The sequence below is a fragment of the Pseudopodoces humilis genome, chromosome 14 (genome assembly GCF_049639895.1).
Source record: "Pseudopodoces humilis isolate 2021_Gansu_Grassland_sample_001 chromosome 14, ASM4963989v1, whole genome shotgun sequence".
Classification (NCBI taxonomy): Eukaryota; Metazoa; Chordata; class Aves; order Passeriformes; family Paridae; genus Pseudopodoces; species Pseudopodoces humilis.
The window spans coordinates 17,944,254-17,964,580 of NC_142213.1; the positions used below are offsets into that span (position 1 = coordinate 17,944,254).

General features: G+C 38.5%; 1 protein-coding gene across 2 annotated transcripts in view; it reads right to left on the reverse strand.

Annotated features, from left to right (window-relative positions):
• PEPD (peptidase D) overlaps positions 1–20,327 on the reverse strand; it is a 137,136-nt gene that overhangs the window by 58,005 nt on the left and 58,804 nt on the right. For both annotated transcript variants that reach the window (XM_088062250.1, XM_005530118.3), the window contains one exon: positions 1,714–1,782. In XM_088062250.1, coding sequence (XP_087918376.1) covers positions 1,714–1,782 — 69 coding nt within the window. The remainder of the gene's footprint in view (positions 1–1,713; positions 1,783–20,327) is intronic.

The window sequence follows — 20,327 nt, forward strand, 5'->3', positions numbered from 1 at the left end:
TCAATGTGTGTTACCATTCTCATAATAACACTGAGCACATTAAGCAGTTTTGGTCACACCAAATATTCATTTAGCATCTCCTCAAGAATATAACACTGCACAGGGATGATAATAAATAAAGGTACCCATCACATGGCAAGTGATTTATTTCTGTACTGGAATATCTTATTGATTACTCCTTGTAATTGATTTCCAGCTTCATCAGCATCTTTTTACAGAAATTTGAATAACAAACTTGATTTTTTATTTAAAAGGATTATTCTTTTCTATGGAAACTGTAATCAGGCCTGTAATCTAAAAAGGAAAGATCCTGTCAAAATATGCCCATTTTAAGTGTTCAGAAAAATACAAAATTCAGCGTGAATGAACAGAATAAAACATTCAAAAATCCTAATTTCAAAAGCTATTTTTAGCTGTAAATGTAGTTAAGTGGAATATTTACAATGCATGCCATTTTCACAGTATTAAAAAATGTCCATTATTTTTGCCATTATTATGTTAATTGAATTAATTCATTTATTAGGAGCTAGCTTAAAACTGTTACTATTATTCATTCTTACTTCATCACTCATAGTCAGAACATAGAATACAAAGACTTTGGTCTGTAAATTGCTATCTCATGTAATTATTTTGTTTTTAATCAAGTTTGTCTGCACTTTTAATTCTAGTGGTAGGATACAATGCCAGCTCCTAATGACAACAGTGAGTCAAAAGTTTAGAGATGGAGTCTCATTTCACTGGGATGTCAATTCTCAAGTTATACAACAGTACTTAAACAAGTAAGTGAGCAAATTTTCAGACAATTTGAATACACAATTTGCCATAAAACTGCTCATGCTCCTGCTGCAATTTTGCATATAAATTGGAAAATTGCATTTACAAATAAGCAATTGAGCAAACTGCAGAAAGAAGTGAAGGTGTTAATTGTTCTTATTACCTTTGAAGCAATATAGCATTATTGTCATTAACATAAAAATTATCTTTTCTAAGTGTATGTGACTTCAGTGCAGGGCAAATTTTTCTGAGTAGCAGCAGAACAAGTGGAACATATACACCAACATATATGGCTCATCTGTCATACATCTCTGATTAGATTAATTCCACTAAGTAAGATTAATCTCTGCATGAAACACACAGCTGTTCTTCAGCATGTATCCCACACTGTTCTCTTGTGTGTCTCTACAGCTGCAGGCAGAACTTTTATATTACTTTCCCCAACACAGGAACCTTCAACGCTATCTGTTCAGCAAGAAGGAGAGCAAAAAATTCCAAATTCCAAAGAGATTAGTTTAATTACATCCTAATCTTTGAGACAAAGAATTTTGAGGATGGTAAGAAATACTTAAGGTGTAAATACTTTCAAAGAAAATACTTTCAAAGAAAGTATTTTTGGGCAACAGAGAATAGCTCTAAAGGCCTTCTCCATGATGCTATTTAATAAAAAAAATCCAACTGCAGCACAGGGCTGAACACAAACATGATCTTGGCAGCAGCAGCAGTCATTGGGAAACCTCTGGAGTGCAGCAGAATCTATTACCAAGTTATGTCCTCAGGAGACAGAGGTAGCCACCTACCTCTCCTTGTCTTTTCCAGTGAAAACAGGCTGGAACTCTGGTGGCATTTGCATGACATGCCTAAAAGGACCAATTTTACAAATACACAGGGGGAAACTGACCATAAAGATGCACAGTTGAGTGTAAATCATCCTCTTACCTGCCACAGATGCAAGTGTAGGAGGTGTGGCGCATACCACCTCGGGTATAGCAGTAGTGCTGGAACAGGCTGCAAAGAAACAGAGGTGGTAATTAATGATTTATGCAAAATCACCCCAAGACAGGGAGAAAAACAAATTCTGCTTGAGTACAGATGTGTTGGTGTAAATCCCCAGCTGCCCAACAAGGCTCTCTGCCCATTTCTGCTCAGCTGAACACTCCAATTGCCCCACATCACAGCTCAGCAGCCCTGCAGAGCTGCACGCGATTTCCACAGAGCCATTAAACAACTCTGCAGCAGAGAACAGGGGCTCAAGTGCAGCTCTGTGACCTCAAATGGCAATTGCTTTCCTAACAAAAGGAAAATTACTGTTAGCAAGAGAGTTCATCTGACCACAGAACAAACATGATGGTAACAGTTAGAACGTTGAAGCTGGTAAAGCTGACCAAAATCTCCCAAGTGGAATTGAGAAAATCACTGCATTGCTGCATTCCAGCTACAATCACATCCATGATCCTTCTTTTCAGTCCTGCTGTCCTCAATATATGTCATGTAGATTCAGGAAAAGTGAAGTCCAACTAGCCCTTCATGGAGGAAAGAGCTTGCCAGATTGGTCAAAGCTCCTCGAAGTAATTTCAGCAGAAGCCCTCTCATTTTTTACCACCTCACAGGCACCTTCTGCTGGAAGCTGAACTAAATATCCCCTAAGCCTGATCTGCATCTGACTACACTGTTCACCCTCCTCTCCAGACAAGGCAGCAGAGCCCTCCTTTCACATAAAACCAGGCACTTTCTGCATCACAGTCTGGGCTGGAATGGACAGTCTCATATTTTCTTGTCTGTAGCACAACAGACATGGAGAAAACGTAAGACTTCCTCAATTTCAGATTGTGGTACCTCTATGATCTTTCCCTGTCCAAATGTGGGGAAGAAAAATAACACAGACTCAATCCCAAGAGCAAGAAAATCATGTGGTAACACGAGGCCAAGTCTCCTGCAGCCTACAGAGAACAGTACAATGCAGCATTGTTTGTATTTGTGTGTGCTTGGGACAGGAAGGGAAGGAGAACAGCCCATGGAATTCCTCTTTCACTGCCATCCTGCTGGAGGAGCTGTTTGGCCTTAAAAAACATTACAATATTTTCATCTTCAAAGTCCCCTTCACATGAGGGCAGATGTGCCTAAAGCACAATTAATATGGGATTAGGTGCTTTACGAGCTAAGCACATATCATGGATCCTTTTATTCTTTTTGAAATATGTTCTAGTTACAATCCAATTCCCTGTAATACTGAATGAATTCCAAACCCTCATTTCTTGCAATACTGAAATCATTTCATTAACACAGAGTGATAATGGTGCTATTCAAAGAATAGAGATGTTGTGATTTTGTCCATATTCAGCAGCAAGCCACAGAACACAATTCAAATTCGAAAGATAGTAAAGACATTACATGCTTGTAAATCTAAACTGGATTTAAAAATTACACAAAATGATGGTATTTAAAGAGAAACAAAAGAAAGCATACAAATTAATCACATATGAAAAAAGAAAAGCTTCCATTTAGAGACTCAGTAGAGGGATACCCTGTTTACAATACTGTGGTGGTTTACAAGGCAGAAAACACTAAGCTTGTTTTGGCCTGTAAATGAATAATGGCAATGAGTAGGTCAAATGCCAGAGAAGCTGAGGAGAAACTCTGACACGGTGAGAACCCAGCAGAGATATCACCAAATTGAGCCAATAAAATATATCACCTGAACAGACAATTTTTCTGACACAGACATTCTTTCACAGAAATGGACATTTCATATGGAAACATTTCCTTGCAGGCAAGGTTTACCCTGTAAGGCATGATGCTATACACAAACATTTTGCACAATAATTATATTGTTATATATGTATAGTTACATTTTAGAAAGCAACTTCTAGTGCATTTTACAGCCCTTCACCTTAAATGATTGAATAAACTATGTCCTCTAGACAGCAACTTCCAGTAACCTTATAAAGAGCTTAAAAATGAAATGTAAAAATGAAATAATGAAGGCTCTAAACATCTTTCCATCATCAGTGATGCAGGAGAGCAAGGTTTATTTTTTCATATGACAACTGAACATATATTCATGGTGGTAATTAATATGAAACTATGCAGCCAGTAATGGTAGTCATCTCTTGCAGTACTTCCCAACTAGCAGTAAAAAGCAATAAATAAATTAAGACATGCTTTGTATAATGCAGCTGCTGCCTGAATTTTGTTTCTGTTTTCATCAAACATCATGGACTTCCTTTTAAGACTAAGAAAGAAGGGGCTATCTGTGTGATTGAGCTGATGATGGTACAACTTTGCCAGGTGATGAGTGAAACTACTCACATCACTTTTTTGAATTTACTTTTTCATGCAATGAGAAAAAATAATCCAAAATTTCCATCAGAGACAGCCAACATCCTTGTATAATATGGCATGGATAAGTGAAGGACTGGATATCCCTTTGATGACAAGGGCTGGCTTTTCAAAGCTAGAAAGTGTAAATGTAGAATTAGAGAAGGTGCCAGGACTTTTTAGGTAGTCCCAGTTCCACTGAAGTTAATGCAGATTCTGCCACTGGACTCACCACACCAAGATTTCACTGTCTACGCTCTGTAAGAATCTTTACCCATAAGAACAACACGAAAGTATGAAGTCTGAAATAGTTGGAAGGTTTATAATTAAATCTGGCACTCTGCATGCATTGCATATATTGTATCCTGAATTTCTCTTGGTCTTTTTGACTGGAGGATGTGTGCTCAGCCAGTTTGATGTTGGTGCTGGATGCTTTGCCCTGAGCTTTTAATGCAACCAACACAGGCACAGAAATGAAGCAGCTCTTTCTCTTCTCCTTCTCACATGGGTTTCAAAGCTTCCTGCCATGTTTTGTGCAGCATTTCTCCAGAAGGCAGGAGTATCATCATCATGCAAGCATGGCCTCAGTGGTGCACACAGATCAACCCCTGGTGCCTTGGCCTGTCACATGTCACCTGTCAGCTTTGCTAGAGCTGCCATGGGCTGTGGATTGCTTTGGACACAATTGGTTTGTTGCTGTTGCTGTGTAGAGGAACATCCTGGGTTTGGTGCTCTTTTTTTTTCCCAAAACCATCACTTTTTTTGACTGACAATATGCAGAGAGTTAAGGCAGTTTTTTTAAAACTCAGTTTTTTCCATCAATATAAAAAAGAAACAAGTATTAGTCACCATCAACTCAAGTAAATCTGACACGAGTCTGCTTCCCTTCCTTGCAAATTTTCTGAGGCACAAGGTGATGTTAACCTCACTGAGTCTCAGCTGCTTCACTGACCGTGCTGACTTGAGAGAAGAAAACTCCCCTTTCAGAAATAATGGGTTATTCACCAGTAGAAATAACTGAACAAGTATATACTTGCTGTGTTTCAGATCCTATGGATTAACTGCATACTTTCAAATTAATCTCCAGAATGCTTAAAGAGCCTCAACTCCAAAACAGCCTAAAAGCCATTAAAGTAAAATCTTCTACAGTCTTTCTGACAAATTATCAAAATCACTCTGACAATGATGTTTGTGTTTTATGGTCATCTTTGGTCCAGTTTCTACTGCTATCTAATGCACACTGACAATTACAGTCACGTGTGTGCTATGAATGGAAATTGCATTAAATAAGGTAGTTTAATGTCAACTGTTTTCCTAATTTAAAGGAATTTACAGAATAAAGACACAAAGTAGGAGGAATAGAACATTCTGTATTGATTTCTCTCACATTTTGCTTATTTTCAGGTCTTCCTCATCACTAGAATACAGCATATCCATACATTGAGCAGTGTTATTTTTATTCCCCAAAGTAAGTACACAAATAATCTCTAATTTTAATTCTTATCATCAGCTCTTCTTGAGCTATAAGAAATTTCTAAGAAAGCAATATTTGCATTTTTAAGCTATTCACTCCTGAAACCAAGACACTTATAGATCAAAAAGGTTCCAATTTTAAATACAAATCCAATTGAGCATTTTGACTCGTATCTTACAAAACCAGTGAGAAATGCAGTTAGAGAAAGTGTAATAAACATGGAGAATAGAGAGATACAGAAGGAATTAAAGCAGCAAGAATATCTGAGCAATGTCTGACACAAAAAAAATAAATAAATTAAAACTTCACCAAGTTTCTATACCACTGCCCAATACATTCCTCAGTGACATCTGTCAGTCCCACACCCTCAGTGACTGCAGCAAAGTGCTGCAGAATGAGACATCCACATCACTTTAGGCTGGAGGAACAATTACTCATCCCTGATGAGAAACCACTGAATAATCCTGTTCATTATTCCCAGATACTGCATCTAGGACCCCTGTGGGCACTGGGAGTTCAAGAACCTGATTTTTAGGTTGTGTGTCAGACAGATCTGCTGTCAATTTGCCCTGTGAAGCACACGAGTGCAGAAGAGTCAAGGACACTCCTTAGGTCAGTATCTCATGTTGTTTATATTGAAAACACATATTTGAGAAAGTTGCCTCCCAATAAAAAGAAACCTTCAAAAATAGTGTACTTTGAACACAGCCCTTGAGAGCTGCCTTGAAATGCAAGCAGGTGGGTTTGAACTATAAATTTGAAATCACAGTAACTTAAGGGAGTTCTGGACAGAACCTGGAGGGTTTTCTGTAGTTCCTTCTTTTTTTTATGACCTCAATTGGAAGATGTAGGTGAAATCTATTAGTTACCTGTGCACTGAATTACTTTTGAATTCCAACTAGAATGTGCCCTCATGCTTTTGTATGGTATAAATATGAAGCACAGGCTAAACACAGGCTAAATTCCAAAGCCTTTCTAAAGCGTTTACAGAAGGCCAAATATTCCAAAGTTGATCTCCCTAGTTATACCAGGACTGAAAACCATTATTTTGATCATTTAGACACATAAAAATCTCCACATAAGAAAGCTATAAACCCAAACCCCACAAAAGTGTTGAGCCACAGTACATATAATTTGCCCATGATTACTAAAGCATTTATACTTAATATCAAACTAGGCTGAAAGAAACATGCTCAGAGGAAAGAAAAGAAGGTGTCAGTAACAGCCCATCAGTGAATAACAGGAGCAAGGTGAGCAGTGCTTTCTTTAGTCCCACACTAAACATAGTGAGGTTCTTAAAAACAGAGCATTTTTCTTTGTTAACCCACTTACTCTACTAATGTAATTTATTTTCCATGGGCAACTAGATGCTTAAAGGCTTAGCCTATCTAATCCTATTTTCATTTAGTTCACAACAGCACACTGCAGTACTGCAAAACATCTCTGAGGTTGTTTTGTATTGTTAAACAAAAACAAAAGTCAGTACTTCACTGCAAAAGGGTAAAATAGAGTGGAGAAGTGTAGGAGGAATAATCCAACTTAGTATTAATGAACAAACAGTGGACTACTAACTTGCAGCCAAACAAGAAAAACAGCACAATGAGCAGATGAGCAAAGTTATTCTACACCTTGGAGACAATATATTTAATGATTTATGCCTGGAAATTGTTTAGAACAGAACTTGCAGATCCATGAATGGCAGGAAACAAAACCATTTGTGTGCACTGACTTCTTAAACTAACTGGTTACACCAATCCTAATGAAAATTTTACATTCAAATCCCTGGCTGGGTTATTTTCTGTGCTCACAGAGGAGAGCTGCTGAAGCTTACTATCAACCAGAGATACTGAAAGGAGCTATACTTTGAAGCATCTCTATTTACAATTGTCCTAATTTGTATCATGCACAAGCAGAAATAATATGTGATTATTAAAAAATGTTGATCCTTCTGAGTTCTAACATCGAGATTCTGTTCTCATTTTTGCTGTGTTTTCTTTAAATAAGTTAGTTTTCATTATATGTAGCAATAATAGAACCTTAAAAGTGACCAATGTTATTTGAGTTCAGCAGGGACAGAAGAAGTGTAACTTTGGCAAGTAGGTATGACACAGGAAATTGGCAGTACATTAATGTAAATACAATAAGAACATTTATGAAGAAGAGCTGTGTAGAAGCAGCACAGAAGTGGGCTCACCTCTGTAATAAATATCTATAAATAAAAATAAATAATTCATATTGGGATTTCTAAGTGTGTTACTTCTCTGTACAAAAATGCATCACAAGCCAGAGCTCAGGGCAGGAACAGAACAGGTAAGATTACCCTAAAATGCAGATATATTTTAAGATACAAAACAACAAAGATCAGAAAGAATAACATTCCTTCAGGAAGCAAGCTCCATCAAGGTAAAGCCATTAATACTACCTGGAAACCAGAGACACACAAAACAGAAAGTCCATAAATAATACAAAACTCAGCACTGTCACATATGTCATACATGATTTGCAATGATTGAAGGTAATTGATAATATCAGTTCAAGAACAGAGAGTTTAGGTGAGGGGTAATTAGCATTTTAATTGCATAATTGGGAATTATAAATTACCTGTCTTATGTAAAGAATAACTGAAGAGCTTATATGACATGAGCTGATAATTCATCTTTCTGTCTAAGCTACACAGGTTGGTGAATTCAGAGAATCAGGAATTGCATTTTCCTCACACACAGAGACATTTCCTTTTTGTTTTTTAATTTCACAGCTCTTCCTTTTATCTATTCCACATGAAGAAAAATTTTCCCCATCAACTTGCAAATCTAGAATTTTTGGATGATTTTTGAGTCAGAGGACATGACTCTGATACTGCAGTGGTTTTAAGATTTTCCCTTCTCCCATCCAAACTGATGTTTTTTCTAACCATTGGAGTTTAATCTAATTTTTTTTCTTTTTCCAGTATGAAGGAACAGCAAGAGCTTTCAAAGATGTGATTTTAAAGAAGTGCATACGGACATTCTCACTTAATTTGTGTTTCATCTCATTCTACACTGGTGCCACATCTCTAACTCTGAAAATTCATCAAGTTATGCTTTTTCACAATAGTTCAGCAAAGCCATTTCATTACCAATGTTCAAATGCAAACAATGGTTATGTAAGCCTATAACCTCCTACTCAGCTGCTGCTTTTCCAGAAGATTGGCAAGACAACGGGATGGGAACCCTAGAGATAGGACAGTTACCAAGAATGCTCTGTAAATACCACTTTTCACTAAGTTAGTCTTTAACACTTAAGAAGCCTTTAAAAATGTCTCCAGGTATGGTTGTCAAATTACAATTTTCCTGAAACTCTTTTAACTCTACTCAGAAAATTCACCTATCATTTGTCAGAAGTGTTTGATTCATCTGCATAAAACCCAGTTGATTGTGGATTCAAATATTATGACTGTTACGCTACTGAAATCTTGCACTATCAATCCTGTTGAAATACAGTTAGTGTTTCATAGCAATTGAGCTGATTAAGTTATTCATAATAAAAGGGTTTAATGTCAACTCTGACAGACTTGTAAGTCAAGATGTACCTCACCTTCTGGTTTTTGGCAAGCAGAAGCTCAGAGGCAGGAGGTGTGCGCTCTGCTGGCACAGGACGTGTCTCCTGCAGAGCTGCCAACTCTGCCCTAACAGGGGCTGGGAGAGGGAACACAAATTGGTAGAGGGAACACAAATAAGAATTACCCACAGCAGGGCTCCAGCCAGGCCAAGAACCCCAGCAGGTAATGGGCAGGAGAAGCCCATTACTACGAGATGGCTGTGGCTGGAACTCCAGCTATGATTAGAGCAGCGCAGGTCACAAAACGGAGCTGATGTGACGGAACCATCGTGCTGCCCGCAGAGCCACGGCCCCCGAGTGCCAGAGCAGGGAAAAGGGTCCCTTCACTGCTCCCCAGCTGGCCAGAGCAGGGAAAAGGGTCCCTTCACTGCTCCCCAGCTGGCAGCTTCAGCACTGGCACCAGCAGCACACAGTCTGAAGGAGGGAACTTGTCCTTCTGTGCCAAGCCCACATTCCATGTGCTCCTTCCCACTCCTGCCCCTGCCAGGCTGGCTGTACTAACTCTGCTCCTCTGCAGCAGGGAGGAGATACAAACTCTTGAACAGGGTTTGTTTTCATCCATTTTCCAGAGCAGAAGGATTCTCAAATAGTTTTCAGTCTTTACTAAATACATAAATGGAAAACGGATCCTGCTGCCGCACTACAACGCAACAATCACTCAAAAGAGTCTCTGTTTTAATTCTTCACCAATTCCAAAGAGCTCTTGGAATCACATCCATTACTAACAAGGCAGCACAAAGTTCTGTACTGGCCTACATTTCATATTTAATTTAATATTATGGAAAGAGATGGTACAGATTTTTCTGAGACTCGTTGCTCCATTTCCAGCTCTAATAATTCTAGATCACAACTGGCATATTTTAAATTAAATTTTTTGTAGTTTAAACCTATTTATCAACAGCTAATTAACGAGGTCTAAATCCTTTGATGACAGAATGATTAAGCTGCATTTTAGCTAATCCATCTTTAATTAAAATGCTGCCAGCAAACCATTTCTGGGTGTGTAAAAAAGACACATTTATAGATGCTCACTCTTTAACTATGCATTATGTAAAGCCAATCATTAGAAGAACTCATAATTTCAATTATATTTTAATTACTGTTACATATAAAACATGCTTTAATAGATGTAATGCAATACATTTTCTTTCTTTACAACCTACTAATCATTCCTATTGGGGTGACAACCAAATAAAAGGAAGTTTAATATATGTGATAGTACAAAGCTAGAAGCTTTTTCTAGCTTTGAACCAATTCTCTCTCCATTTCTTCTTTGCAGCAGAAAGGTACTTAATTATCCCCAAATCTAAACCACAAATGAATCCCTATAAATCCCTGTTAAAACTCTAAAAGGAGATTAGCAATAACTGACCATAATAAAGAGAAATGCTTTATCCTTATTATTGCACCAGCATCTCCTCAAGTTTCTTCAACTCAGAGCACAAGGCTACTAAAAGCCTGCTTGTTAGGAAAAAATAGGTGACAATTAACCAATTTTCCTATTTAATTACTTTGCAATTTTAGGAAACAACAAGAACCAAGAGAGGCTTTAGTTACTGGAGGAGCCATCTATTTTCATTTCTTTAGGGTATCCCCTTGCCTCCATGTGGGAAGGGAGGGTGGTAGGTGAACACAATGTCATGGCTGCAGCCAGCTCCCCATCACCTGCACTAATGGGAGACTGACACTTTAATAAATGTGACAGTGATAAAAGTTTAACTGTTCTTTACTATGGCTAAGTCAGTTTTCAGTGCAAATCTCTATCTAAAGCTGGTCAGGAACACTCAATATCCCATAGCAATTCAACATTTAAAATTGCATGTTATTGCAATAGATTTTGTTTAGCTATGACAAACTAAAATGTGATAAATTACAGTTTTTAAACTTGTTTCTAAGCTCTCCATGTTCCAAGTAGTTGTACATCACTGTAAACTGTTTTACAGCTTCACTGCTTGTAGTGATCTGAATGTGACATGAGAAAACCAGTAACTCTGTAGGAGAATCCTGTTTACCTATTATATTGTACTCTACAAATATTAAAAAAGGTATATTATACTATTTCTTCTGACTCAGACATGTTGAAATTGAATTTTCATGTTGATTTCTACTGTTTGGATATCTCAATGAAATTGCTGGTATTTCAGTTTGTTTCAAGTTTTCTCTAAAAATATTTAACATTTAAAACACTGTGATGGCTAAGATGTTTTCAGCACAGGCACCTGTCACGAAGTCACTGAACATACAAATACTGAAATAACCACCTAACAAGACCTGAGCTGCTGTCTAGTTTGACTTACATAAATCCTATCTCTTCATTTCCATTTTTGACTATTTCTGCTTATAAGCAAGCTCTTTGGGGCAGAGAATATATTTTATTACCTTACAAAGTGCATTGTCCATTTATATTCTGATGAAATAACGAGAACAGCTTATTATTAAGAGTATATGAGCTGTATCTCCTCAAAAGAACATGTCTGGAAAGGTCATTTGGAATATCTAAGGTCTCATATTTAACAAGAACAAATGCTGACGTAGCAATGAGTTTTATCAAGGTTTATGAAGAACACTCATTACTTTTTAAAGGATTGCAGTAATTTGGAAGAGAAAACACACCTCAAAACTTATTATGAATGGTACCTGAGTGCTGTTCCCCCAGGAGCCTTGTAGTGCCAACAGAAGTGACAAGCAGACAGCCAAGACTGCATCACCTCATTCCACCTCTTCTCCCAACCACATTACTGGTTTTCCTGTCTCTCACAATGCCTTGGCAGTCTGAGACCAAGGACAAATACGTTTAAGGACTGCACACACAGTAATATTAAACAAGATCAAATATTCAAGAAGAAATATTTTAGCTGTTAGAAGCACTGGGGAAGGACAGTAATAAGGCCAATACCAGAAATAGCATTATGATAGAAGGTAATCAGATATATATTGACAGCTTGTCTGACTTTTGATTTAATGCATGGCTTCATTTAAATGCTAACTATAGTAACTGCTTCTGTTTGAAGATGGCACTTTGGCCAGTAAATGTTCTGATTTCCTTCTCAGTCTACACAGACTGCCAGAGCAAAGACACAGCATGTAAATGCCAGCTGTCACCTGAGAGGTGACTATCATCTTATTGGGAAGATACTTGCTTGGAGGAGGCTCATGCCAGACAATTTTACTTGCCAGAATTCAGAATCCTGCAAACCTGCCTGGATCTCCCACGTGCTTTCTGGAGTAACACAGTGCACTGCTGCTTCCCCAGCAGAGAAAATGCAACTAAAGATAGAAAAGCTGGTTAAGTATTTCAGAATCTTCTAGCAAACACTATCCAAACTTTCTTAAAACTGCATTTATCTCGGTCCCAGAGGTCTTGAGTAAGATGGTATGTTTGGCTGGGTCTGCTTCCAGATGCTGTATCGTCAGAAAGAAAGTTTTCTTGGCTTGATAAATAACAGATCAGAGATGTCCTTCTCTAATCTTTCTGACCATGTTTCAAGGGTCCCAGTCACATAAAATGAGTGAATGGCTGTCCAGAGGACTACACCATTTACCACAAATTACTTCTTTATGGAAGAATCAATTTTATAGTCTCCTGAATTTCAAACACTTGCCTCTTCAATCCAGTGGAATTACTCTTCTGAGAGCCAAGCCTGAGATAGATGACTCCAAGGATCTACTCTTGGGGCTATGAAATATCTGTTGTAAAAATCTAGGGAGGACTTATAAGTCTTCGCAAAAGACTCTGAGTAAAGAAAACATGTATCAACACCTTAAAATTATATGGCAAAAAGTGTCCAGAGTAATCTGTTGAGTCACCAACAATCTTCTGTCCTGACACAGCAGGGAGCTGAATTCAAGTCAATCCAATCCAACAGAACCAGAAAGTGTTGTCAAGAGACACCCCCTCCATGCTGTCCTGGAAACTCCCACGTGCATGGTTTTCTGCTCATGCAGGGAGAGTTTTGCAAAGCTGAACTTGTAATAAAGCTTTAAAGAAACTGTCAACTCCTAAGGAGTTGCAACTTGGGAAACAAATACCACTGCAAGACCTGAGGAACAAAATGAAATGCATTCAGGAGAGATGATTCCAACAGCTCTTAAGCTCTTGAAGTCTCAAGAAGAAATCCATAATACTGATTGTGATTCCCTTAATCCATATTGCAGAGTACAAATCATCATCTGGGTGAGAGTGAAGGGAAAGTACACCCTCAACAGAACTTTCAACAATTCAAGCTGTCACACAAGGCTTGACAAATCCATTTGCCTGCTTTTAAGTGGCACACAGAAAATTGCCTGACTCGATGTTCATCAGTTTCTGCAGATGTACTGATCTTATTAGAAAGAATTAAAGCTGTAAGGATTGGAAAGATAGTATTAACCAACTATAAAAGAGCCTAACATTTCACTGCATGCCTAAAACTCTGAGTTTCAGTTACTCCATTCATGGCAGAGCCTACACCAGCAGCAAATAAAACAAGAATTCCAGTCCTTAGCTAACAGCATAAGGTCTAGAACTGTTAAAAGAGTAAAGAACTTTTGTCCTGATGCTGCATGTCTGCTTAAAGATTGAAACCGTTTATGTCAAGATGTGAAACTGCATAGAAGAGCCCTGTCTGTGGGGAGGCACAGTCCAGCTCTTGCATCAAAATGTTCTCTCTACACAGAAGATTTGTTACCCACCAACTCCTTCCCTTCTCCCTACAAGAAGATGAAGGCACACAGAAAAACAGGGCAACACACAGAGGCAGCACTTCCAGGACCACATCTCCCACATTTAATCCCACAAATTCTTCTGTGCTTGCTGCTGGTGTTGTTGGAGAAGAAGTCACGTCCCCAAAGATGGTTGAAAAAGATCTACACAGTCACACTGCCTTAAAGCATTCTCAGAGTCTAAGGCACATCCAAGCAGCAGTGGATTGATCTACAGAAATTCTCAACTCTTATTTCTTGCCACGTAAATCTCTGCAACAGGAATGTGAGTGGCTCCAACAGGTCATCCAGGATGCCTACAAGCCACTAATTCTGCCAGGAATATAAAGTCTAAAATACCTCTTGATTCAGCTGGCAATTATCTTTTCACTAGCACACTCTACCTTTCAGCACCTCTGGAGGTGCCTGTATGCAGAAGAGGTAAACACCTTTCACTGTATTCAGTAAACTGAGCAGATATAAACAGAAATATGGACTTTATTTGCCATTCCTCTCAAAGTGAGAACAGATGAAATCAGTGTTGAAACCCCGATAACAGGCTATGGACACAGTCACTCCTACCATCAGATTTGACAGGTCTCACCAACACAAAAAAGAGGAGGCAAAAGACCAGGATTGTTGAAGACAATGGAACACCAGGAAGCAGTGAGGGCTGCTGAATTCTGTGAATTCAGGGTGGTTAGGAACTGCACATTGGTTTCATCAGACACATGCACTTGTACACTTAACTTCTAAGTCCTTTCTTAAAAAAGTCTTTGCCAGAGCAAGCTGGTTCTCCACTTAAGAAGTGATGATTCTGTAAACAGGTAGAATTCACCATTTCCTTTATTTATCATTTATATCTTATCTGTACCCTTCAGTTTCTATTCAATGTCACCTGGCTTCACCATACAGATACTAAACATGTGGGGGCTTTTGTTTAAGCACCCAAGTAGCCCCCAAAAGAACCTGAATGTTCCTTAAAGAATTGTCTGTATGTACCAAAACAGCTATTCTTGGATAATGCTGGGTGTAGCCCTCATATTTCTCAAGAAAGAAGTGTTATTTCCCATCACTTTCAAAATGGAGCTAACATTAGAAGACATTAGCTGTGACTTTCCACACAGAAGTAATATAGTGAGACATCCAAAAAACATTACCTTGGACCAGAGTCATTCCCCCTGAGGTAATTAAGCCTTTGTTCTGATGTACATAGAAATGCCTCATTAGCTGTTTCTGAGAGCTTACTCCACAGAGGACATGTTCAGTTGTTTGCAAACTCTCACATTTAAATTATTTCCAGATCACAAGTGCACTATTCTCTAGCTTTCATCTAAATTTTTTCTTAAACTTATGACCACTTTCTTGTTTATATTTAAAAAATATTATATTGATAGGCTCAACTGATCAAATGATCCCGATCTTACTGCTCAATTCCCATTTGATAACGTACTGACTTTCAGAGGTCCACACCTACATGATTTATTGAGATCTAGAAATTTCTTCTGAGACATTGGTACTGCCAGATTATCTCCTTTGCAACTCCACTTGTGAAAAAAGAACAAGTGTTAGAAGATGACTCGTTCCTGACAACCACTCCTGTCAGTTAGCCAAGCTTAAATTCACTGAATGTGTACCTTATTAATATGGTTATACAGCTAATCCCAACGTTGTGTGAGAGTAAGTCAAATGCACTGCTAGATATATTAAATATAAGCCATGGAATTAACTTTATCAACTAAATGTAAACTAAATAAAAAATTAAATCCTGGTTTCTTTAATAAGATGTCCTTCATAATACATTAATTTGAATTAATTAAATGCTTCTCCACTGCTACTGGAACTTTATATCAGCACTGTTGTAGTTGCCAAATAAGCTTTTTTCACCATGAATTCAGCCTGATATCATCCATAACCCCAGGCAGCACCTACTGGTTGCTCCCTCTCCTCCTGCCCCAGTATAAATCAGAACCAGATGATCTGCTAAAGTTTAAACCATGTTTTAGAATTTCTACATTGCATACACATATGGATAGTAAAATACTTAGGACACAGTAACAGCCAACAATATTCATTCATTTCCTCATGGAACAAATGTGCAGTTTTTCACTTTTAATACTCACTGAAGAAGAAATGGAACTGCTACAGGAGATCTGTCTGTATCATGGCTTCATTTAATAAAGTTAATAATGAAACCATGTTTATATATATACACACATTTTTACATACCTGCATACATACATACATATATATATATATATGAATGTATAAAACCTGCATTTTTAGAAGGACTACTTACTTAACTACAGATGTCAGATGACTTTGGTAATTCTACCAAACAAATTCTTTTTTCACTTCATTTTTGAGTTCAGTTACTTTTATTTGTCCTCAATTATTCAGCAGAAACCAGTAACATCAATAAAAAAATGTCAATTTTGATCTGCCTCATAAGATGCAAGAGCTCTAGATAGATTTTCAGTCAGGAGACAGGGTGAGTAGAACAGCTATTATTAACAGCCTTTAGACAGAGTGGCAGGAGCAGAAGACAGCTCCCTAGATTTAGGCTGGATTAAGTGGATACTGTTCTCAGACAGACCTTCAAGCACTGCAAATAACTTTAAAATTCTACATTGTGGCTGTAGTCTCTCTGCTGTCAGAACTGGTTAGGTCACATCATGAGATGGTTTACAGCAAAGTGACAAGGACTTTGCTGAATTGCAAACTGTATATGGCTTATGATAATAAATTAAAATTACTTAATACAGGTACTGGAGCAAAGGTCTACAAGAACGAGGGAGGCAAAGAAGATTGGCACAGAACTAATCAGAAAATCACTATGGGAGAGGAGAAAATACAGCAGCTTTGCTTGAAAGTTCACTAACTTTTAAATAACATTTTCTGCTTCTCCCCATGCTATCAAATCATTCTTTGGTGTCTTAGGTTAGAGTGTAAGATGTAACCAAAAGCATGTATTCCAGCAACATCTTCATAAGATGCTCAAAGCAGGTAGGGCAGTGTTCTTTACCCCTTCCATTACCCATCCCTGCTAATTCCAGAGGCTATCTCTGTTAATGAGCCATCAAGTCTCACTACACAACTCATAAAATTCCATCATCCCATTGTGAGATGCTGTGCCCAGGGGGAGGAGCTGATCATTCCTACCTGGATATAATCTGAGGATTGGAACACCACAAGCAGCCTTATCTGGTGGATTCCCAGAGGACAAAGATCTACATAACCACCACTGGACCCTTAGAGGAAGATAAAATCCTTCTACAGGATCACCAAGAGAACCACAGCTCCCCCTTTGAGAGGACTGCAGCCACCATTCAATCACACTGCTACCACCCCCCTGACCAACAGGGTGTCAGGTTGTATCCTGACTCTGGCAGTTTAAGCCAGTGTTTTCTGCCTTTATTTTAGTTTTCCTATTAAACTGTAGTTCTGACTCAGAATCTCCTGCTGGTTTGATTTCAAAGTAGCACATTTGGTTTTATGCCACCTGTATTTAAAACAGACTAGTCAAATGGAAATAGCTTAATTGAGCAGATACCCAAGTTCCAGGATTGTTGGGGATAAATGCCCACTGGGGATAAAGACAGGACATCAGTATTATTCATATGAAGAAAGGAATCAAAGTGAAATGTTTCACAGCAGTTCCTCATCCTGTTTAACAAAAGCACAGAGATCATTCTAGGATTTAACTTTCTTTTCCCTTTCATTTCTAACATGTTTGCCAATATCCATCTCCAAAATGAAACCAAAACCCCAGAAAATATAGAATAGAAAAAGACTCCAAACCCAAACAACCAAAACCAGCTACTGGTAAAGAGTTCAAATGATCACAGAAAAGTTGTCATTTCTTCTTTACCATTAATATTCCCAGGTCTCCCTTATTGGTATCTGAAATTTCACATTTGTATTCCATAGCACTGCAGCTTTGGAATAGAACAAACAAAGAGAAAATTACTTTTATTCAAGTATTTTATGCTCCTATGCTAATTAAGTCCATGAACTTCAAGAGAGACCACTTCATGACATTCTCCTCATCCCACAGCCCTGCTCAGGAGCAGAGGCAGGACCAGCCCTTTTGGAGGTCCTTTCTCCCCTTGTCACCCCACACTCACTGCACCAAACTGATGCCCTGTGTGCTGAACCACCAGTGCTGCTCACCAGTTTCTTTACTGGGGCTCTAGGGAGGAAGATGGCACACAGATTGCACAAACTTCTGCTGCTCCTTTTCAACAGGAGCATCTCCTCATGCCCACCTTGCATTAACAATAAGGCTTTTAAATTAAGAATAGCCAAGAAGGTAAGATGGTCTTTTCAGAAAGCACTTTAAGTATCTTGGAAATTTAAGCCCATATCCCCAAAATATTACAGACTGATTCCTACTCTATCCAAAAAGATCCAGTTGGCCTTAAAAATCTAGCCTTTATAACTTTAAATTCTACTGAAAAGGTGGTATAGAAGAGGAACTAGAGCTCTTTTCAAAACTGAAGTATTTCCTTACATTAACAGCAGCTCCTTTGATAATCTAAGCTGAAAGGAATCCAATATATTTTTCACTCTCCAGTCTTACTTTTAATACCCTGTTAGCTTGGATAACGAAAATAGATGAATCCATTTCACTTGCAGCTTCTCGTGCAGCAGGTGAGCTCGCCAGCCCCCAGCACAGCCCAAGCCTGCCTTTGGGAAAACACAGCTGCTTCAGGCTTCTCCAGGTAAGTGAATGGAATTACCTCAATTGCTCTTCATTAGGAAAAATGGGAGAGGAGTGGCTTAGGGATAACATTTAACAATTGTGGTTACTCTCAGGGAAGAATGCAGAGTTTAAATTTCTCTTTTTGAATTTTTAGCAACTAGAAAGGGATGTCATTATTATAATGCACACAATAAGGAAATAAACTGCAGTTCTCCAAACTATTTTGTTTGCTTTCCCACCAAAAAAATCAATGCAATAAAAACTCTTCAAACTGCTACAAGTCATCTTTACCAAGTTCAGTAAGCATCTTTTTGATCACAGCTAGCCAAAAGAAGACCATGATATACAAAGCTCACCCACTGGAAAAAAATTTTCATTGTGCTACTAATTTTATAATATTTTATCATGTTTCTCTTGAGTGAGTTTTCTACAGAATCTTGCCAAACTAATTTACAAATACTCCCAGCTTTTGGGAGATAATAAAAAAGTTTTACCTATTTACTCCAGCTGCTTCCAGTACTTGCAGCAATTACCACACTGGGGTGAAGTGCAGTTTAGAGACTACCCAGACTCATGTTCCTATTCCCATCATTTACCAGGAGTTAAATTTTCTTCTCCTTATATTCACTAACTCGTGCTGAGAATCTTTAAAAGCATGTGTACTGCTCCTTTAATTAGTAATTTCCTGAGTTGTGTTCTGCTTTTATTTCACCTCTTAATGACTACCAATAACTAAACCCCACCTCATAACAAAAGCAATCTGAATAACTCCACAGCAAACTGGGATTTGACTCTCCTACTCCAAAGGTGCACAGCTGTGGCAGCAGCTGAGCAGGAAGGAGGCCTGGGCTGGTTTTGGGGGCACACCTGAATGCTGCACAGGAGATCCAGCTGAGGATGGTCCTTTGCTGTTACAGGTACTGTAGAGAGAATTGGAGTTTCTCTGTCTCCAGAGAGACAAGAAATAATGAAAGGAAAAACATAAGGTGGTCCAACAGACTTGTTTGGCATCTCCTGGAGCAGCTCAGCATGGAAACACATTTTTACCCTGGATATGCTGATCCTTGTCCCAGCTGGCTGACTTGGCAGTGTCTCAGCTGGCAGTTTTCTTGACTTCAGCTATTAGATGAGCATTTATTATAAATCTAGTTTTCTGTTCTGCTCTCATATGAGAACTTCAGTGCAAGGCAAGTTCATCTAGCCCCATTAATGAATTACATGTATTAACAGGATTAAAAACCCAAGTATTTTTCATACCTCAGGATGTACAGCCTAGGCATTGCCTAGCACTTTAATTGGAACTTAGTGATGTTTTTTTACACTTTATATCATCACTAAGGTTAGAAAAGCCCTCCAAGATCACTGAGTCCAACCTGTACAAAATTCCCACCTTGTCCCCAGCCCAGAGCACTGAGTGCCACATCCAGGCATTCCTTGGACACCTCCCGGGATGGGGACTCCAAACCTCCCTGGGCCGCCCCTGCCAATGTCTGACCACCCTTTCTAAGAATAAATTCCTCCTGATGTCCAAGCTGGACCCCACCATGTGCAGCTCGAGGCTGTTTCCTCTTGTTCTGTCTGCCCTGTGCTTTGATTCCCCCACACCCACACAACAGGATTCTTTAGCCTTGGACAAAATTGTACATTCAGGCCAATTCATAATTAATTTACTATGGACTTTCATACACAACAAATATATTCCTTGAATAGGGAATACCACTGATGATTAATCTGATACAGTCTCCTAGCTGGAAAAAAGATAAAGTATACAATATTCTA